Raw genomic sequence first — 23052 nt, forward strand, 5'->3', positions numbered from 1 at the left:
CACCCATCTTACTTGTGCCCCATTGTATACACTCAGACATTCCAGGGTAAGGCTGTGATCTTTATGAGATTTCCTTGAATACTCATTTCAAGGAAGCTCTTCAATAATTACTTAGAGCTTACAGTTCTCTATTTTTGAATTCTGCATAGTAGAATTTCAATTTTAACTTCTACCACACGAGGGCATCCCTTACCTTCAAAATAAGAAATGCAGTAGAGGATCCTTTATTTAAACTTTACATAGTAACATGGCAGATCAATTTTTCCTCAACTCAAGAAAGAACAGCCCTGTTTAATTCTCACACAAGTGTGTAACCACAATGAACTGACACACTGCTACATGCTGGTATTTCCTTTAACACACTGATATTTCCTGCTTCCTCCAGCTGCACTTGCAAAGCAAGACTATTCTTAATCGTCGCTTTTTTAACTGGCTTAAACTAGTCTCAAGAAACCATCAGACAATCCTCAAATCCTTGAAACTATGGAACATAGTGTTATAACATAACAGTGTTATGGAAACAAGGCCTGATAAAGCAGCAATCAGCCCCAAACGTTTCCAAATTACATTTACCTATAGTGAAGCTGGGGAAAATGCCTCACTCCAGGCAATACAGCATCAAACCTGCTCAAAAATGTCTACACTACAGCAGTCAAGGCATTAACACAATGGATTAGGTAAAACTAGAGCACTTGTATTTTAAGTGAAATCTGCAAAATTACTAAATATCAGAAAAGGAATCAATGAGTTAACTTAAGAGCTGTTTGCACAGAACATTAAAATCTAAACCCTTACATTTCCTACTGCTATGTTCCCTCTCTACATCCATTCTTTTTGATGGCTAGCTGCACATTTACTCAATAAAAACATTCCTTCTATTACAATGAGCAATCTTCTTAGCATGGCTTAAAATATCTTACAGACACTAAAGTTAACTATCGGAACTCCACATGAAAAAACAAGTAAATCAAGAATCATTAAGTATGTTATGTACTTCCTAGACTCAGGATTTTAAGATACTACCTCAAGATTTATGAATAGATATCGCACATACCAAATACTGCAGCTTTCCCAGATAAATGTCCTAACCAAGTTATCAGAGAACAACTTTGTGAGAAGCGTTCCTTGTATCTATGCAGTTTGTGTTTTCCATATTTGAAATACTAACACATTAATGTTTTCCAGATGGATCAATCTTCTTGTCTAAGCACTTATAATGGAAGATAAATCCCAGAACACAAACCAAAAAAAAAAATCACTTTGCCACAATCCTCCAAGTCAGAGTTAACCTTTACTTCCACAGAAAGAGAGGACTGCTTACCAAGGTTATGAGGTTAAACCTTTTAGGTTCTGACAAACCAACATGAAAATGGCCTGCAGAGTGGCAAGCTCCTCCCAGGGAAATCTTGTTGGCAACGGAAAATTGAGGTTCTCTAGAACTCTGAAGGGACAAGAAATTTTACAGCAACTGCAACCAAGATCTTATTATTATTATTATTGTCACAAGATTAGCTTCTGCCACTGCTTGACTGGCAGATTCATATACTTGTATATGCCTGCATTACCCACTGGTTCTGCAGTTCTACTTTTTAAAAGAAACACCTTTAAGTTACGAGGCAGTCAAAACGCACAGCCCAACCCTGGTTAATATTCTGTTACACAACTGACCTCCTGAACTCGCCCCCCCTTCACTCACCACCCCAAAGATTCCATGATATTGCTTGTATTCGGAAGTTTTCCTTCCTCTCCCAGGTAAAAATATAAACATGGCAGTTAAAAGTCTACTTTGCAAAATACCAACATTAGAAACGCTTCAGATTTCTTTCATGTGCAAATTTTGTCTTGAATATACCTATGTGCAATTAAGCCTTTTTAAGTACAGCCAACATTTAAAACTTACTTCCAGATATAAATAATACTATGTACAGTAAGAAATTGAATCTAACAAGATAAGAAGGAGGCTGTTAGCAGGCACTCTCCCCTACGCCAAGATGCATGTGAACAAGCGCCATGATAAACCTCCAGACACAAGTAGCAGGGTACGTGCCACCACAAGGCAGCAACAATGGCATACCTCATCTGGAGCAGATGAAGAAAACTGGCAAACTCACATTCAGTAAGACAAAAGTTTAAAGGGAAAAAAAAGTCTTGCATTTTTACTGATCTCTTTCAGACTTATGCCACTGTGGAACTCAACTCTAAGTTTAATTTTTGCCTGAAAGGCTCAAAATAAAGGCGCACAGTTCTTTCTGTGAAATTGAAAGAAAGCAAAAAACGTAAGTTTGCCACTTTATAAATGCATACATGTCTCAGGTACCTTGCTTTAGAAGCAGAAGAAACTTTGCATTAATTGTTTTAATTACCATAGTATTAGAAGTTACTTTTAAGATTCACTGCAGTTCATACAGGAAAGCCACTTCGAAAAGATATGGCTTACACTGGTAGTCAAAGCAGCTAGCTTTTATTTTGAGGAATTTAGTAAGTACAGAGAATTTGCCCGTCCCACTGATTTCAGTGGGAGCAGACCAACAAGAGACACTAGTTCAAGTGCATTTGTATTTCATTGACGCAAGACATGATTTAAAACTAAGCTCTATCATCTCTCTGGAGAAGCTACTGTTATCAAAAGGAGTAGAGACATCAAGAGTATGGAACATCTGAAGCTGAAACATGCTCCTTTCATCAAGGCGTCTACTAGTGTAGACAGCATGCAATGTAATTTATGAGAACTATGTAAAAAGACAAAATGGAATACGTGTTCCATATACCAGAAATTAAATTTTTAAATAGATCAAGTAGTAGTCAAGAGGACATCTGTTCGATCTCCTCAGGGAGCTGAAAGGTAGGAGGGTGATGACAATTCTGTTTCTAGCTGCTCTTCACTTTTAATGTTTCAATAAGGTAAGCACTTTCAATGTGCAAGTCCTAGCTGTAGTTACCACAGCGGAACGATGTATCCTGAGCTCCGTCCCATCCTGCTCATCAGGTGAGCCACTCAAGCCCTAGAAGACAGCCTCTGTAAGGACAACCATCTGTGCTAGGAACGTACTTGAAAATTCACAAAGGGCTCATATGCCCCAAGAATAATTTTAGTTATAAATACCCAATATATCTTTGCAAAAAAAAAAAAAAAAAAAGAAGAGGTTTTTAGTTCAAAACCAGAAGCCTTAAACATACCTCAGTCTTCAGAAGCACTGAGCACCCACAGACTCCTACCAAAGATCATAGAAAACATTGGGTAGGCAGAGGGAATAAACAGAATAAAACTAGCCATCTACCTACACATGTAACTTCCGGGCAAGTGATTTTAATACATTCAAAAAGAGTACATACAAATACAGACAAAAGAATACTGGTACTTGGTCTTACTGAATAGCAAGTATTTGAATAGTCTTAAAACATAAGGTATTTTTAGAAACTCCCAGATCATGTTGGAAAAAAAACCCAAGACCAAACCTTAAGAGCATCAGAACACAGTCTATAAATAAGCAGTACCAAGCATCAAGCATATTTTGACTATCTTGATGCTCAAACTGTAATTAAGAGCAACGTGAAGCTTTGAGTTATATCCTTTGAAGAGTAGTTCACACTGACAATTGTAAGTTATGTAAAGTAACACTTGCAAATTTTCACATCCTGAGTGACTACAAGCAGACATTAACAACACAGCAAGAGGCAGAGTTCTCTCAGACACAGCATGAACAAATTCAAATTAGATGAGTGACACTCCATTAAATGAAGCTAACACTCAACATGCTATTCCAGTCTCGCAAATAAAATTTAAGGACATGAGACTGATTTTTCTTAAAAGCAGTATGTGGAACCAGCTATGAATTTTCTTTCAAGTCTGAAAATTTAACACGGATTCAATGCAGAGAACAAGTCTAAAGCAAAGCACTGGGACAAGCTACAGTCGTTCTAGCTGCACTGGACAGGAGTCCCAGTACCTGTTGATTGTAGGTTAAAAACCACATAGATGCACCCACCCCATGCCTAGTAAATCTACAAATTAAGAATTCACAAACAAAATAAATACAGTGTCACTAAAACCAATAAATGAGTTATTTTGTTTGCATCAGCTTCTGAAAAGCCAGATAAACACTACCAGCTTTGCTCAAACTTTACTGGAAAGAAAAAAGTGGTTAAATCTAGGAGACCGATTACTCTCTCTTTAGTTCCAGCTTAGGGTGACCAAGGTCTTTTTGATACACAGGAGCCTTTCTAGATGAAAGAGTAAGATTACGGTGTCAAAGCTGTTGTTAACTACCTTCATACAGTTTGATATCATTCCTAATGAAGTACATCTTTAAAGATTCTATTTTGTGCTCTTGCAAAATTATTTGCATACAAATAAAAGCTTTTACTCTGCTAAACAGAATTCCAGCAATACATACTTATTTACAGTTAAAAGCTGAGCTTCCACTTCTAAACTCATGTTGCTCACCTTAAGGTTGTACTAACAGACAGATTGATCTGTTTTGCTCTGTAAGAAGTACACAGTAAGAAACAACTTTCAAACAGACAAGTATTCTACAGATGGCATTGAGGTTTGGTTACTATGAAAGTGGTACCTGTTGTACCCAGATTGCCGAAGTTTTACACCACAGCACATGTGCAACATTCAAACAGAAGTTTAATAATAATATTTAATATTTCCAAGTCTTTTTCTCCCCCCAAGATATTTACAGCTAGCTTGAAACCAAAGTGCTTTACGTGCCTCCCTCCTCCCCACCCTGTCCCCAAACACTAAGCACTCACACACTCGTTACTGTAGGATTGCTCATAAGTGATGCACTGCTGGCATTTTTTCCTCCATTCTGTTTACAAAAAGAAAAGCATATAGCATTTGTTGTAAAAGTAACAACTTCAAGCCTATTGACTGTGATAGTGAGCCTTTTAAAGGAATTCCTCTGATTTTTTAATTTTTTTTTTTTTTTGCAGCATGGTTCTACTGTGAATGCTGAAACTCAAGGTAGTTTCAACACTGATAAAACCCACACAATAAGAATACATTTATCTTTGGCACTACAGCATCACAACTCCAATGTCTACAAGACCACAAGTTGATTTTTTTTGCATGCCTTCCACGCTCTCCCCCCCCCCCTTTTTTTTTTTTTAAGGCAGAGCTATATAACCCACCACTGAAATGAAATAAAACCACTGACGTTTCAAACTGAATTCTTAGAATATAAAACTGCTGTTAATAGCATTGTATGCATACATGCTTGTACCTATAGAACTAGAAGTACTAGCAATTCCCTTCAAAATAGTATTTACTCAGAGAGAAACTTGTATACAAGCCACCAAAAGACTTTATTTTCTCAATGTACACGCATTCAGTGCATATTTGATGCAGAAATTGGTTACACATACACAGCTGGTTTTCATACTAGAACCAAGTCCCAACATGCTTTTGTTAATTTTTTATTTAGAAATTTAGGCACATAAATGCCTAACTGGTCAAAGACCAATGACAATTGAGAATACTTCTGTTTCATTCAGTCATTTACTTCATACATTTCCGGCTTAAATGCCAAAAGTCTTATAATCAAATTGTCACAAACAAGGACACAAGCACAAAGAAGGAACATGTCATCCTCGCTTCAAAACAAAATCTTGATCTGATGGATTTGTTGCACTCAGCTGAGCTCAGATAATTGAAACGGGAGGAAAGCTGTGCATTTTTACTGCACCGTGGCCATTTTAGTGCTGCAAGTTTGGCTTTTTTGTTTAATATCCTGCTTAATTGATTGATTTAGTAACCGAACCTCAAACCACTAAAATCCAGAAATAAAAGAAACCATAGGTTTACACTGAAGTTTTAACGATTTTAGTTAATGCATTTTTTCATAACACAAATTATGGGTTAACTTTATTATAATAAAACCAAAAATGTAATTCACCTTTGCTAAGATGTGTACTGCCTACAGCCATTTAAATAAAGTATATATTTAGAAACGAAATCTTTAAGACGCCTGTGTACCTCATGCAGGAAATAAATGGAGTCACAGAATGCAGTATAAAGTATCACTAAGATACTTTGTTATGAAGGTGTCTTCCCACAAACACAAACCAGAACAATACACGTTATAGAAGATAATGTCTTTGGGTTATTTCCTATGCTTAGACAATTTTTTTCCCCTCCAAAAAAGCTTTATATAACTAGAATAGAATTAACAAACAATTACACACTTTGAAGCCTAGCTATTAACAAATTCATTAAAGCAAGGAATAACAACATTCTTCCTCTGTACAGTAATATATAGATGAGAATTAGCTAATTAACCAACTTCATATTTGCAGAGATATTATCATCACTACATTGAGTCTTAAAAGCTCAAATTGAGTACGCTCGTTAAAGTCAGTAAAATGTCACTACTAGTGTAGTAAATGCAATTACAGGATAAACAAACTAAGCCACTACTTACTGTTTCGTTCAATACCTACCTCGTTTCTTGTTGTAAATAATATTCTTACACAACAGGTCATTGTGACAGAGTACCACTGGTGATCCTAAATTTGACAGTCTTTCCTTCATCCAGGCCATCTCTTCTTGAAGAACTTGAGGACTTGGAATGTCACTTAAAAACCTTGTCACATGTAAGAAGTGTGAGTGTTAATATTTAGTACTGTATGTTTCATACCAAGCATTTGTGATGGAATAAGTCATTCCTATTTCAAATAAATCAATACACCTTCTCCCTAACTTGAGCACTCTTTCCTCTGGCACCACTACAGCAGTCAAATTATGACAATTATTTCCCTCTGTCCTCCCCAAAACCAATTACCTAATGATTGTCTGTGCTACAAAAATGACGGTAGTCCAAAAAAATCAGGAACACAATCCTGCACATTTTTTAAAGTGTGATAGCATGTATTTAACTCTGGTTTTGCTCACATTACGTTACTTCCTTCAGGCAGAATACAAAGTACTATATGTATCTATAGGGAAGAAATTAGGATTCATTTTTAGTTCTAGTCACAATAAATATGCTTGAGTAGGCATTTTCTTTCAGACTTTCAATTAATTACTCAAATTTTCTCAGTTTTCTTAATGTTATGTTGTAGAAACAATTTAAATAACTTTGCTAGATCATTCTTTAATTACACTGCAGCAAGAAACATAGTTGGCATCAGTGATTTCAAAGCAGCTCTGTGAAGAATGTTTTTAAGCTGGAATTTGCTTTATGAGTAATATGAAGTTTGATGATATTGTACAAACACTTCCAAATTACAGTTTTAGCTTAAAAGCTGTATCTCCCATAGAATCCCCAAGAAGCATTGTCTTTGGCTCAAGCTTTAGATTACATCACAGAAATTTTATTTACATTAACATAAACGTAAAACATTGCTCCTAGTTTTGCCTTCCTTTCATCCCAATCTTAGAGTGACTGATGCTAGAACCCTTCAGAAATATTTTCTTAATTTAAGCTCCTAAGAAAAGAGAGTTTGATTTACAAATCCAAAACTATACTAGGATGCTAAAAACAAATCATAATTAAATCCTTAAACTCAGGTGAAACTCTGTAATAGCACGAGTCTAGAATGGCTGTGTGGATACTTTTTCCTCCTCTGGAGGGGAGCTCATCCCATTGCCCAAAACAGTCTTTGATTAATTTCACTTCTATACCACTCAATTTTGGACAAATTTATAAACTGAACAAATACAGATCAGAACAAACAACAAGCAGTACTCCTGCAACCCCAGGAAATATGCTTCCAGTATTCACCCCAGAACAACGGGTCTCAGTTTGGGACAGTGATGGATCTCTTAAAAGCTATTTAGACACAACTACCTGAAGAAATACTTCATTTGGCTTTGGTTCTTTAAAAAGAGTAAAGAAAACTACCATCATTTATTAAGTGACTAAACCAAGCAAGAACTGTACATATACCAAATGAATTAAAAGTATCTCCTCATCATATTTGACATTTATATCGTTATTTCAGTATCCAAGAGTATGACAAATCAAAATTTTATGAACTTCAACTCCAATATTACGTGGCACCTAAACTTTTTTTTTAAAACATTCTTCTACCCCTCAGCCAGAAAGAATGGGAAATTTGGAAAGCACATAATGAAATACCTACCTTTTATTTACTTCCTCATCTGTAAATTCTGTGGGTATGAGAGAGAAGTATTTCCCCATCTTCAGCCACAGATTAGATTTAGGGATCCATCCATTGTGTGCATGAATAGTATGGATTTTAGCAAGCTGTCTGGCAATGAGTCTAAAAAAACCAAAGTTTAAATTAATGTTGTATTTGCAAAACCTGACAGTCTTTATCACATTTTTCCCTTGTAACAAGAGAGGACAGCTACAACATGTTGAACAGAAAAACTGTAAAAAGGCAGCAAGGGAATCCAAAGAGTAAAAAGAAGCAGCACAGCTATAGTGTAGCATCTTTAAAGACTCATCTCAAAAGGTCATTGGCAGCACTACTTAAGGGAGGGGAGGCAGGAGGGACTGGAGTTCAGTTACAGCACATGTACTTCACCTTTATTTACAGTCCACACTTCAACTTGCTTACCTTTAGGAGAATTGACTCAAATTAGCTGCCATTGTTAGGCAAATACATCGCAGTGCGTACACAAAAAGATCTTAAGATATCAGCACTTTCTGTTCCCCACTCAGTTTAAAAAAAAAAAGTATGTCTTCATGGAAGGAAGACTATCTTGAACTTATTCACAAAAGGAATGTACTAGAAACAGAGCTAGGAGTACTTGCTTTCATCAAGTCCAGTCCCCTACAACTCCACCGTGCTATATGATCTCCCTGATGGTAACGCACATGTCAAATGCTCACAATAAGCAGACTTATGAGTAGTTAGTCTTCCCATGAAGCAGCAAGGATCATGTGTTCAGCACTGAAAGAAAAATGATAACTAAGACACAGGACAGTGAGCTGTCAGACTGTGAACATCAACTTAGTAAAAGCTTACAGAAGCATTTCTTTTCTGCCTGCCCATAAACTAAGGTTGAGATCCTTTGGGCCTGAAAAAAATAGCACAAATGCATCATAGTACTTAAATAATGAGATAAAAAAAATGAAAAAAAACTTACCTGAAAATATCTGGATTGCATACATGCTCTGGATCCAGTGCTTCTCCCTGCATGAACTCGTAGCACAGGCCATTATTGAAAGTACAGTAGAGTTGAGGTGCACAGCCGTGAGCCTGCAGCACACGGAAACTCTTCACTTCCTCATCTCGATCTACTAAAAGCTCCGTCTTATTTCCATAGATCCTGACTAGAACCACATCGTCTGTTATGTCACCCACGTAGCAGCCGATCAGTTTATTGGTGATTCCATCAGTGAACAGCTGAAAAGTAAAAAGAACGCAGGGTTATTCATTCTGTAGTTCACACAGCACAATTTTTTACCGCACTGAACGCGAACAAAAGGAATCTAAGATACAGGAAAATCGTGGAGAAAATAGCAAACATTTTTCCCCATAATACAACAGAAGAGAAAAACATGAAAACACACGCTGCAGTGAACTACAGAAACCCTACGTGTAAACAAATAGCTGAAAGCTCAATATTGCAAAATGAGTTTCCACATAACCACTCTGAAACCGATGGATTAAAATGGCTGAAATAACAGCCCCAACAAGGCAGCAAACCTAAACCAGTAAGAAAACCATCATGAATACAGGCGGCACGAAAACAAAAACAATTCTGAGGCACTTCAGAATTTCAGTATTTGCTGAACTCCTCGAGTTCTAAACTACTCCTTTTAAAAAACAGAATTCGGGTCAGAAGCAGTTCAAGTTCAGTGGTTATCTTCTTCCCACAAATCAGGAATAAGCTCCTTACCACCAGTGCAGTTTGAAGCAGCAGGCATTCTTTTATTCGGTGCCAAAGCACAGGGGATCTTTCCACCTAGTGTGCACACCCAAAGATGCTCAATACTTTGTTTAGATTAGTACAATCTATACATACTCATGGCTTTTCCAGGAACAAGTATGCATATTCATCTTTTCTTCCTCAGAACTCATTATCCTAAGGATCCTCCCCCTCTGCACTAATTTGGTTTATCATCTCAGTGGTGGTGGTGGTCTTCTAGGACCCTCTGGTGGTCATTGCAGTTGCTAGATGAGCAACTTATTAACTCACTACCCTTATTAACTCACCAACGCCTGATCACACTGAAGATAAAGCAAGTAACTCAGCAAGTAACTTTCTACAAAAATAAGAACATTATGTTCACATCTAATGACAACCTACCCACTGCCCTTCAAATAAGACGGAAGTATGGAAACTACAAGTTTCTAGCTATGGAAAGGCCGGGGAGGAAGGGCAAATGGACCAAAAAACCCCCGCTCCTTAACTGCTGCTTCTCCTTCCACATTTGATGAGGCCTAAAATAGTCATAATACATGCTGAAATCTTACAGATTCTACCAGACAAGCAGACTAGACCCTGAGTTACTGGGCTGCATCTACCCAGTTGCATGCAGTCAAGCATTTGAAATCACACCCAACACCTGCAAGAGCAACACAGCAGCTCTCCATCTCCTCCTACAACCTGGGACAGTTTTACAGCTCAGAAAACAGATGTTTGGTTCTTTCAAGCTCTATATGCACCGTCAACTGAGACTGAATGTTTAAGAAATTGCTAGATGAGTACTACCTGTATTAATTCTGGCTGTTAGGTGACTCAAGGGCAAGAGATTAACATTCTCAGGTGACAAGCAGCATCACAAACAAGAATGCTGATGTTTTCGTAACTACTGAACAGCCTACTGCAGTTTTAAGAATAAAACAGTCAACAATTTAAAGTCAAGGTTCTCACAGCAACCACAATTTATACTTCAGTATATTATTTTTTAGTGGGCACAGTCATGCCTCTTCATACCTCTTCTCCCACTCTGTTGCCCCCCAAATCCTAATTAAAACTCAACTGAAAAATAAACTCACACAAAGCACAAAACCTCTTTCAGGATAAGCAGCAGGAAGTAACTTCAAATTGGTTAACATACACAGTTTTCCCTTGGGTGGACATCCTGCAAGTTTAGTTTGACACCATTCTTTATGAATTGCTTTACCATTAATTCTCTGGCACATACCAGAAGAATTAAGTGGAGATATGGTCTGATCTCTTTTATCAGAACTTTTTCAAGCTATGGAGGTCCTTGAATCTGAGAGTAGCTTTAAAGACAACCCTGAAGACTCCAGATAGAATTTTTTTAATTCATAATTGTAATAGAAGTCAGAAAATCAGCTGAAAATTGAAACCTAGTTATCAGAATTAGAATACTAAGTGTTCAATGACAACAGTTTGAATTGCTTATTCACACATCAACCCACATTTCCTCTCCCTCAAACATGAAGTCAGGCCCAAAACAAAAATACTGACAAACGGAGAGGGTCTGATGCATTTCAGACCTTACATTAAACATTAATGTTTAAAGAGATGTTTTTTCCTTTCATTAAAATACATATCAACTACAGGCGACTTCTCTACAGGCTTTATCATTCCTTAGAACCTTGGACAGTTTTGATTGGTTTGTTGGTTTTGGTTTTTTTTTTTTTGGTTGGTTTGGTTTTTTTTTCAAAGCCAAACAAATTAGAAACTTTGGCTTCCCCCATGGTCCCCATAAGAGGTAACCTTTATTTTGAAAAGTAAAATAGTATCCTTCAAACACAAGCAACAGCTTATTTCCAAATCTCAGGGATTTGGAGAAATCAAGCATCAGGAACATTTTATTTTTTTAATTCCTAAAGAAAAAAAAAAAAAATCAACCTGAAGTTGGCTCAAGTCTTTCCATTTAGAAAAGACAAGACTTTCACAGTGGAAGATGCTGTATCTTAGCTATCATGCCTTGCCTTCCTCAGCACCCCTATGCTATGAGATGCACAAACTCAACAAGAAATAGCTCAAGGTTCCTGGGCAGAGATGCAGAATGGCAGAGGATATGAAGGTACTCCATTTTCTTAACCAGTTATGAGCGCTTCATCTTGCAGAAGTAGGTTCAGCAAATCATATACCTTTCATCTACAGAGGGCAACCACAAATTCAAATAAACCTGCTCGCAAAGCCTCCTTTGATTGACTCAAAATTAAGACCTTACAATTTATGGACCCATTTTATTACTAGCTATTATTTTAATAACCCAGAATAGGAGATAAAAGAATTTTGTCTTAAACAGTCTTCAACTGCAATTAATTACAACATCAATCAGCACAACTAAGAAAATTATACCATTTAGCACTAGAGATACTGGTTTTCACACTGAAATGAATACAACTGTACTCTAACACTACCCTGTTCTTTTGCGTAACACTTACGCAGACGTTTTAAGTTTTCCTCTGTGAACACTCACAATAGAAAAAAAAGCACATTCTTGCATTCAGATGGAATTTCACATGTGTTTTATTTTATGCCTATTGCCTCACCTGTCACTGGGTACTGAGAAGAATCTGGCTCCCTCTTCTTCATTCCCCCCCATCAGGTGTTTTACTTATTCACAAAAGCCCTTTAAGCTCTCTTTTTTCCAGGCCAAAGAGTCCCAATGCTCTCAGCCTCTCCTCACAAAAAAAGATGCTCCAGTGTCTCAAACATCTTCATGGCCCTTTACTGGGCTTGCTCCACAGAGAATCACAGAATCCCATGGGGTTGAAAGGGACCTCTGGAGATCATCCAGTCCAAACCCCCTGCCAGAGCAGGTCCACCCAGAGCAGGTCCCACAGGAACATGTCCAGGTGGGGTTTGAATGTCTCCAGAGAAGGAGACTCCACCACCTCCCTGGGCAGCCTCTGCCAGGGCTCTGCCACCCTCACAGGAAAGAAGTCTCTCCTCACGTTTAGGTGGAACTTCTTATGTTCAAGTTTGTGCCCATTTCCTCTTGTCCTATCCCTGGGCATCACTGAAAAACAACTGGCCCCATCCTCCTGACACCCACCTTTAAAGTATTTATAAGCCTTGATCAGATCCCCCCTCAGCCTTCTCTTCTCCAGACTCAAAAGACCCAAGTCCCTCAGCCTCTCCTCGTAAGAGAGATGCTCCAAGCCCCTCATCACCTTTTGTAGCCTCCAGTGAGCCTGTGTCTTCTCCTATTGGGGAGCTAAGAATGGGACACAGCACTAATATGACAAGTCAAAGTAGAAGTACTGATTCTCATAAGTTTTAGTGTAAAACCAGAATTAACTCATTAAAAAATTTAAAGAGCACTTGCAGAAATGATTTGTGTTGAGCTGATGATCAAGTTGCCTGCCATATGTAAACGAAATGTACATTAGAAAATGTAACATTAGAAAAAGCTCTTATCCTGTCACTGCAGGACTGAAAGAAAAGTGAAAGTAATGTTGAACTAAGAAGGATCAAAACCAGTATACAATTCACTATGCCCTCTGAAGAAATTCTATTGTCTTTATCGAATGGCAAAGGTGGCAAACAAAATAGGCAATAATTCCCAATATACAGTGGCATTACTTCAAATCACTGGAACTTGTGCTACTGTTTCCTACTTCTTAGAAAACAACCCTCTAATGAAGCTTGGCTTTCCATACACAATTTTAATATAAGAGACAAGGCTTTAAGGTCTTCATAAGTAAGTGACACCACATAAAAGGAAGACGTTAAGTAGTACTGATGCAAAGAAACAGTAAGAACTTTATTTGCTTATGCTGTTAAACAGAAACTTCTGGCCACCGTAGAGCTTTTGTCATACTGCACAGGTCTATTATGCCCTTAAAACAAGTCTCATTAGTGTTAATAAGAAATCTACAACAAGGAAATTGAACTCCTTCAACTGATAATTTAGGAACTCTATTTCTTATTAGCATCTATTTGTAACATGCTGCTCTAAGTAATTATTTACACCCAGGAGCATTTTAGTTATTGCTTCTTAAAAAGGCAGAAGAGCTTGCTTACTTTTTAAATAACATTATCTGGACTAGAAAATTTCCATATTCCATCATAAGAAAACGTTAGATGTTTTCTACCAGTAAAAGAACATAATACTCACTTTATTCTTTTATTCAGAATGCCTTTACTGTAGCATTTAAAGAATCAGCTTAGAATGCCTTGCCTGAAACATAACCCGAGACACACCAGAAAATGGGAATTCTATAACAAAAGGGTCACCTCAGCAGCATAAACAGGGAGTGGACTGTGATGACATGGATGAAATAATCAGTAAACTCTCAAGGCCACATGGAAGACGATGGAAGGAATCTACACAACATTATGAATAGCAGGTAGAAGATTCTGGAAATAAATCAAGACATACAGAGAGCCAACAGAAGTCAAGAACGTGATGCAACACAAAAAAATCTAGCAGCAAGATTCTGTTACTTTTGATTTTAATGTGGATATTATAATTAAATTAGAATTATTGTGATATATCCTTTTAACACCCCAGTAAGTACTTTCAGGTGAGGTGACACAAAGCTAAAAATAAATTTTGAAAACATTTCTTGAACCAGTTGTTATACTGGAGCACAATCCAGGTGGAGATCTACCTTCAAGTCAGGGCTTTGTAGCTCTTGGGAACAAAGAAAAACTGTTTACTGAACGAAACAGAGCGAAGGTGGGAAAGCTACTAATAAGCTTGAGTTACCCAAATGCAAAACAGCACACGGTAGAAAGAAGACAGGTCAAGGGAGTCCAGGAAGAGCGGAGAAAACTCAACCAAGACATGAAGGATCTTTGAGACAGAGTTTACCCTCAAAGCACTCTTATCAGCAACTATCGGGTTATTTGATTCCCGAAAAGGGCACGTGATGGATGTGTTCCCATCTCAGAAGGCGGCGGTTCAAGAAAAGCTTATAGCTGATCCTATTGTTCCAGTTGTTCGAAAGAATGAGAATAAAATTACAGTCACACTTAACATAACAAGGAGAAATAAGGTGTTGCAGGGGGAAAATGAAAAGCACTCATCATGCACAGAAAGATGCAAAACCAAGCAGATTTTTTTACTTCTAGACTGTTGTTACAGCCATTGGAGGAGAAATTAGAAAACAGTATGATATTGCTGTAGAAACAGAACAGTGATGAGAAGTTTCAACGTAAACAAGTAAGGATTCCCCCAATTCTGGCACTGAACCCCATATTGCACATTAAGAGCTCCAGAAAGGAACAGTCTTTCAACACATGGTTCTTGAATGGTCACAAAGCATCCGGGCTTGTATTGCAAGATGTAACTTTGTTTCTTCTGGAAAAATATATACAGGCACATCCACAAGTATGTACTTCTCAAGGATTTCATTTCTTGAAACAAGGCTAGTTATTCCTCCATGTCTTTCTGTAACTGTCCCTAAAAGAAGGACAAAGTACAACTAATGGAAAATGCAAGCCTTCGGTGAATGTATTTTATTTAATATATTCAACAGGCCTTACAAGAAACATAATTCAAAGGTCTCCAGGCTCTGAAGACACATCCTCTAGATCATTACACTTGGCAGGTGAAAATCATTGTCTCTATGACTTTGGTGGCCATTTGGTGTTAAAAGTACCAAAGCTAGCAGGGAGCCACTCAGTTAACGGCACCATTCTACGGTGAGTCTGGTCACACCCTGAACTAGCAGTTTTCCACTGAACTTTTGGGGTGCTCATCCACGACAGCAGCACAGAGAGAGCAACACCACCACTACCTACGCTAGACAGTATCACTTTTTTGTTGTTGTTTGCTACCAAACTGTCAATGCAGCAGATTCAACAAAGAACCCAGGAGGTTTGGGGGAAGAGACGGTGGTGGGGTGGGTGGTGGTTCTGGTGGTTGTTGTTGTTTTGGAGTGGGGTTTTTTTAATTTTTTAACTGAAGTTCCACATCTTCCGTATTCTCCATCTAAAGACCTTTTAAAATTACATTCAGTAGTCTATTATAAAATGCTACAGATAAGTCACCCATTGCAAGGGCTTGTTCCCATCTAAACACATGACAAGATGAGGAAGCTCTTTGTCACAAAATTTATGTCACAAGAAAATCCCTAAGAGAAGTTACATATTTTTGACCTTGTTTCTGAAGAATATTCTCCTCCCTGAAAACAGTCAGCATCAGGTAACTAGTTAAGATTTCTAAAGTGGTGACTTATTTTAGATCTTTCTACAGATTTTGTGATACTGACAAAAACAGTTACAGATCAATCCAAAAAAAAGTATGCTCATAGAAAAGGAGTGTAAGATTTTATTTTAATTCAAAGAATTAATTTTCTGCTCCTCCCACTGGAAAATTTTGACATAAAATGGCCATGTAATAATATGGGGGAAAAAAATAAGAACCAAAACATCTTAGATAGCTGCCTTCCTTTCCGATGTTATGAGTGTAAAGTCTAAGTTATATGGCATTACAGAGCCAGACCCAAGCTGTGTCTAAGCAAATATCCATTCTCTGTAATTAGAGCCAGTCATCAATACCAACACACCTATAGCATGCACACCTGGATTACGTCAGGCACTATGATGTGGCACACCAATGACATAAACCACCACCACATGCACGATTGCTGCCCCACCCACTGATACCACAAAAAAATTCCTTTACAACAAGGGATTGAGATTATCACACCTTGTCACCTTATCAGAATCTTAGTAAGAATGGAGAAACAACCTAGCTTCAAGTGGCATCTAATACTGCCTACTTTTCCCACTTTAACTGTGACATCATGTTCAAGGCACTGCTCAAATTACCGTTTTTCCACAACACATTGGCAATGCAGCCTGTTCTGCAACTCCAACTTTTCTTATTGTTTCCTTCACTCATCCCTTTTCTATTTAGAGATATTAGCACTTCAGGATGTTAATCTGTGAACTCAGCCCTTCCTCTTTAAGTGGTAGCTACTGTCACAACTACTGAAGAGCAATGTCCTAAAAACAGCTCAGCAATAAAAATACTCTTGAAAAAAATGTAATGATACAAAATTAGTGAGTTTGCTTTGTTTCCCACAGACTAATGTTTTCTGTTTCCACTCAATTATTTCACTGCTTTAAAACCCACATTCAGTCTGTTTAAATAAATTGTGAAATATTTTAAGTAGTTCAGAAATCTGAATCTAATCATGGTTTGTTATAAAGAAAAAAACCAAGATCGACACAAGCAAAGAAATTCAGAGTAGCAGCCAGAAAATACCGCCTGGAGAAAAGCTATTGAGCACAAGTCAGGAAGAAAAAAGCAGAGACACAGAGAAAAGCTAACCTCCTATATAACAAAAAGAAAAAAAAATTAAAGGGGGTTTGAGTTATTTCAATTGTGAAAGTAAAAGTATTCCTAAGCATGGCTGTATTGTCTGTTCATTCCTTAGCTACACAAGCAAATTCTTGTAAAGAAGTATAAAATGTTGCAGTAGTAAAGTCATGCAAAGTGTTGCTAAATGCAAAAAAACATGTACACATTGGTAACAAAGACACAGTACCAGAAGATAAGCAAGGTCTAATTATTGCAGAGAATAAAACAAAAAACCACATTTATTCAGAGACAATCTGGTACTAAGTTCCAGATAGAAGCTTCCAGGATTCTGGGGCTGAGGTGGGGGAAGTCTAATTGACGAATCAGATCCCCTTTGCAAAACTGATCGCTTCCCATGCCACCCCCAGGTTTGGGCCAGGACAAGAGCTCTGTTTGCTATCACATCATTTTTATAATTCTAGATCCCTCAATAACTTCGTAGCAGCTTTTTTTTTTTTGCACATAAGATATTGTGCTGGTCTATCCAAATAGTGAAGGTGTAAATTAGCACAATCACCAGTAAGTCTCTCCACCAGTAAAAACAAGTAGCTTTTATTCTCAATGTTAAAGATTACTTTAGAAAGGAAAGAAATAGAATTGTTTTTCCTGTACGAAACATTACACTTCATTACATTAATTAATCTACCAAATCTTTCATTATCACCACACCTACAAGATGTAGGTTATGGGATAAAGGAATACTGAATCTGCACTTACTGAAGTGGTAACTGACCTTCCCATACTGTAACCAATTTCTCCTTCAAATACTAACAAATGAATCTCCATAAAAGAGGAAAAATGAAAAAAATTTCTTAATGTGGGCAACAGACTCCAAACCGTGATTGCATTTTTACACTAGTGTGACACAACTTCTTTAAGAAGGTAAATAGTTAAAAGAATGAAGTTCTTGTCTTTCATGTATAAAGTGCTGCTTAAAATATAAAAATCAGATCGTCCACTGTCACGATTTAAGCTGTTCACTAATTCAAAGAAGGGCTTAGTTTTGAAGAGCACTTTTGTTTATGAAATTAAAAAAAATGTTATGTCCACTGCAATCAATTTCTGAATTTAGCAAGCAGTGAGCTTTTCAGCAGGAGGCTGGGAGAGGCCTCCAGAGATCCCTTCAAACTTGAACTACTCTACAGTTTTAATACTAAAATCAGCTGTTACAGAATCAAAAGCGACTACAGCAAAAAGCACAGCTTTGTTTTAATGACTTTGCTTTGTATTACTGTAAAGCAGAGGAAGTAAGCCACGAGAATTTAAGAGAAAACACCCAGTTCTACACAGCCCCTAGCACATCCTCAGATAACAACTGCACAAAGTATCTACATGAAGATCAGTGTGTAGAGAGAAAACTTTTCTTTCTCCTTACCAATGCAAAAGAACTAGAGTATCCGTCCCGGTCTGCAGTGATAATATTCACATATAACTTGAGATAGAGGATACATTACAGTAGAACTGCTTGTGATTCAGCAGATAATTGGCAATGCTTATGCATTCTCTAAACTTCTGATAAGTAACACAATACAATGATTTCAGTGCTGAAGATTTAAACTATTTTCATTCTGTCCTACAATTATGCTTCATGCTATGAGGCAAAAAAAATAAAAATGCTAGAATATATTCATGATTTTACATACTTGCAGATCTTCAGAAGAGGATTAAGCATTGAAATTTTTAACCGCCGTTTCAAAATTATTTAGCTGACTAAATTTGATACACAACAGTAAATTTTTACAAGAGAGGTTAGCTAATTTTTAAAGTAAAACTCTGGACTCTTCAACTTCTTACTAATTGTTCTGACTCAAGAAGCACTAAGAGCAAAGGTAGCTAAAAGCAGAGTTCAACAGAGGAAGGAGCAGCTCGTTCCACCCATCAACGTCCTTTGTCTACTTGGCTACGATGCTGCTGTTTCAGATTAGTCAAGCATATTTTCCACGCAATACATGATTCTCATTTTCATCTCCCTCCTAAATAGATGCCCCTCTAACGAGAGGACTCCAAGGCAGACCCTTCTGTTCACTCCATCCTCTTCACAAAGTCATCTTTCATTTCAGCATCTTACTGTATGTGATGCACGTGCAACTTGCATGTGTAACAGACTGCAGCAGCAATGGTGGCAATGCAGTTAGTTTCAAACCACATGCATTCTTGCTTGTTATGAACACACGGCAGTTCAAACACAGACTAAAGCATTAAAAACAAAAGGGCACTGAAGAGCTCCATGAATAGGATGTTCTGCTGCTGTTCAAAAGGAGGAAAAGGAAACAAGTGAGTTGAGAAGTTTTGGTTCTTGCAGTAACTCAGTTGAAAAAAAAAAAACCCAGACAATTTTTAGACAGAAACCTCTAACCACAGACAGTAGTCTATTACTTTACTATTGCATGATCAGTCAAATCAGTCCCTGTTCCACACCGATGGTATGGGTGGTTTTTATTCTGTTAACTGCATCTTCCAGAGAGAGACACAGAAGAAGCAGACAGCTTTTTTTTTTCCTTAAACCTACTAGAACTTTACCAAACGGTTAGAGGTTAATAAGGAAATGTTTTGGTTTCATTTATTAGTATTCCTGTACAGAAACCTCTAACCACAGACAGTAGTCTATTACTTTACTATTGCATGATCAGTCAAATCAGTCCCTGTTCCACACCGATGGTATGGGTGGTTTTTATTCTGTTAACTGCATCTTCCAGAGAGAGACACAGAAGAAGCAGACAGCTTTTTTTTTTCCTTAAACCTACTAGAACTTTACCAAATGGTTAGAGGCATCCCTCCTTAATAAGGAAGTGTTTTGGTTTCATTTATTAGTATTCCTGTATGAAAGAAAAAAAAAACATTCTGTTGAGGAATACCCTCATGAAAGAAGAACAAAACATTTAATTTTAAGGAGTCTTGCAAGGGAGTCTGCAAGGAGTTGGACTTGATTATTATAGGTCCCTCCCAACTCAAGATGTTCTATGAACTCTAACAGCCTTGCTTAATACCACATATTATAAAAGCTATCTTCATGACACCTCAAGATGTTGGGACTGTGCTTAACTTAGGGCTACAGCCCTCAAAGGAATGACTCAGGAGAAAGCTATCTTCACGACACATCAAGATGTTGGGACTGTGCTTAACTTCGGGCTACAGCCCTCAAAGGAATGACTCAGGACTCATGAAAGAAGAACAAAACATTTAATTTTAAGGAGTCTTGCAAGGGAGTCTGCAAGGAGTTGGACTTGATTATTATAGGTCCCTCCCAACTCAAGATGTTCTATGAACTCTAACAGCCTTGCTTAATACCACATATTATAAAAGCTATCTTCATGACACCTCAAGATGTTGGGACTGTGCTTAACTTAGGGCTACAGCCCTCAAAGGAATGACTCAGGAAAACCTTGTTAGCTTTATTTTCATACTAATTGGACCAGCATACGTCAAGCTGTTTTTCCTACAAAGAAACTTCAGAAAACACCAGCCGATTTCCGTGCTATTACCTCAACGTGCTCGGTTCTCCTACACAAATTAGTTCCACCAGCTCTCTTCAGGGGAACTTCCCTAAAATCAAGACACTCGCACACATTAACAACTGCTGCCCAACACAGTTGGAGGGCACAGTAACCAAACGCCCAACTGCACCTCGGCTGCAACCGAAGGGCTAGTTTTCGGCAGGTAAACCGAGGAGAGACTCGCAGGGGACCAGGTTAAGCATGTTCTAGAAGCAGAGGAGCAGCCAATCCTGGAGCAGATGACTCGTCACCAACAGGATCCAGCGCTCACCTAGAGGATACCAGCCACCCAGCGCCGCCGAGGCTCCTGCGGGCCGGCCAAGGACGTTAAAACGGGGCTGGTACTCACACCCCCAGCCTAAAAACCCAAACCCCGTGACGAACCCAAGCCATCCATTTATATTTATTTGGTTATTTATTTGTTACGGGGGTGGGGAGAGCCCCACCAAGGGCTCCGGGGCCGGCGGCGACCGTTACCTCAGCGGCCGCGCCCGGGCAGCGGGAGGGCAGCCCGCCGCCCCCTCCTCTGCCCGGGGAAGGGGGCAAAAAAAAAAAAAAAACCACCACCCATCGCTTTACTAACACGCCCTGCCCGGCGAGGGGGGAACCTCACAGGGCCCTTTCCCCTCCCTCACCTACCCCTCAGCCCCCCGGGCCGGCAGCAGGCGTCGCGCCCGCCCGAGCGCGGGTGGAAGAGCTCGCCGGTAACGGAATGGGGGGGGGGTTTGGGGAAGGGGGAGGCAAGTTTAATCGGGGAGGGTAGTGAAGGAGGAAGAGGGAAGCCAGCGCTTCCTTAGGGAAGGAGGGCGGGAGGGGGGGGATGCTGCCGCGCCGACCCGCCCCGCCGCCAGCCTGCCTGGCAAATGGGGCTCGACGCAGGGGGCTGCGCTGGGAGAGCCGGGAGGGGAGGAAAGGGGGGAGGGGAAGGAAGCGAGGCGGCAGATCCCCCGCACAATGGCCGACCGCCCTCCCCCTCCTCTCCCTCCCTCCCTTCCTTCCTCTCTCCCTCTCCGAGCCCGGGGAGGGGATGGGGAGGGGGGGCTGCCGCTTCCCCCCACAACCCGCCAGCGACCCGGGCCCGAAACCCCGCGATGCCCCATGGGCCTCCCTCGTACCTGCAGCGTCACCTCCTCGGGTCTCCAGTGGGGCCGCAGGCGGCGCAGGAGCTGCAGGGCGCCTTGGCGGCAGCCGGGCCCCTCCTGCTCGCTGACGGTGATGTCCAGCTTGGGCACCTCGGGGGAGCCGGGCGGGACGTGGATGTAGTTGGACATGGCGGGTCGGAGATGAAGCGGGCGGCTCTGGGCTAGGCTGGCCTCTCCTCCGCGGCTGGAGCCGGCAACTGAAGGGGGAAATTTCCACTTGGGCTCTCGATAAAGCGGCTCCACCTCCCCCGCCCTCCTCCTCCTCCTCCTCCTCCTCCTCCTCCTCCCACAGCTGCTGCGCGCGGAGCGTTTTTTGTCTTTAATTTCAGCGCCAGCCTTCGCGACACCCCCGGGTTTTGTTTGCCCCTCAGGCTGTGGAACCTGTGTTAGCACAACCGCCCCCCCCGCCCCCGCCCTCAGCCGGCCTGTGGGCCCTGAGGGCGCCGGCTGACCGCCTCACCACCGGGCCCCTCACCTGCCCGACTTCCCTCCCTCCTTCCTTCCACCTCAGCGCCCCGCAGCCGCCATCCCTGAGGCGCTGGGTTAATAAAACCTCCCGGCGGCCGTGGAAGGGAGCCCGGGAAGCCGGCCCGCCCTCCCGCTACCGCCCGCTTCCCCCCGGGGCGTGAAGGAATGTGGCCGCGGCGGCGCCGCCCGCTCGATGGCCGGGCAAAGGACTGATGTTAATCGGGCTTTTGAGTTTATCCCCTACGGTTAATTTTTTTTTTTTTTTTTTTCTTTAATTTCAGCGCCAGCCTTCGCGACACCCCCGGGTTTTGTTTGCCCCTCAGGCTGTGGAACCTGTGTTAGCACAACCGCCCCCCCCGCCCCCGCCCTCAGCCGGCCTGTGGGCCCTGAGGGCGCCGGCTGAGTGCTGTGCTGCACCCGCCTTTAAATACTTCATAAAGGTTACCCTTTTCATGAGCAGTTCTCTTCCTTTTCTTTTTTTTTCCCTATTTTACGCTGAAAACCTTGCCTTGAAGTTGAGCTATTTTCAGCTAAAGAAAAAAAAAAAGAAAAAGACCCCAGTCTATACCAGTGCGTTTTTTAGGGCAACAAAGATGATGGAGGGATTGGAGCATCTCCCTGATGAGGAAAGGCTCAAAGAGCTGGGGCTCTTTAGCCTGGAGAAGAGAAGGCTGAGGGGAGACCTTATGAGTGCTGCCAAGAATCTAAAGGGTGGGTTGAAGGAGGATGGAGCCAGACTCTTTCCAGTGGTTCCCAGTGACAGGACGAGGGGCAATG

The 23052-nt window shown here is 40.1% G+C and overlaps 1 protein-coding gene across 1 annotated transcript in view; it reads right to left on the reverse strand.

The window, feature by feature from the left end:
- The window catches only part of ETNK1 (ethanolamine kinase 1), a 31527-nt gene extending 9455 nt beyond the window's left edge, over positions 1-22072 (reverse strand). Inside the window, exons 1-4 of the mRNA XM_014959546.1 lie at positions 21781-22072; positions 9065-9324; positions 8092-8232; positions 6448-6590 (exon numbers count right to left, since the gene is read on the reverse strand). Coding sequence (XP_014815032.1) covers positions 6448-6590; positions 8092-8232; positions 9065-9324; positions 21781-21936 — 700 coding nt within the window. The 5' untranslated portion in view covers positions 21937-22072. The remainder of the gene's footprint in view (positions 1-6447; positions 6591-8091; positions 8233-9064; positions 9325-21780) is intronic.
- Between the last annotated feature and the right edge of the window lie 980 nt (positions 22073-23052).

Source organism: Calidris pugnax, unplaced genomic scaffold (genome assembly GCF_001431845.1).
Source record: "Calidris pugnax isolate Ruff unplaced genomic scaffold, ASM143184v1 scaffold316, whole genome shotgun sequence".
Taxonomy (NCBI): Eukaryota; Metazoa; Chordata; class Aves; order Charadriiformes; family Scolopacidae; genus Calidris; species Calidris pugnax.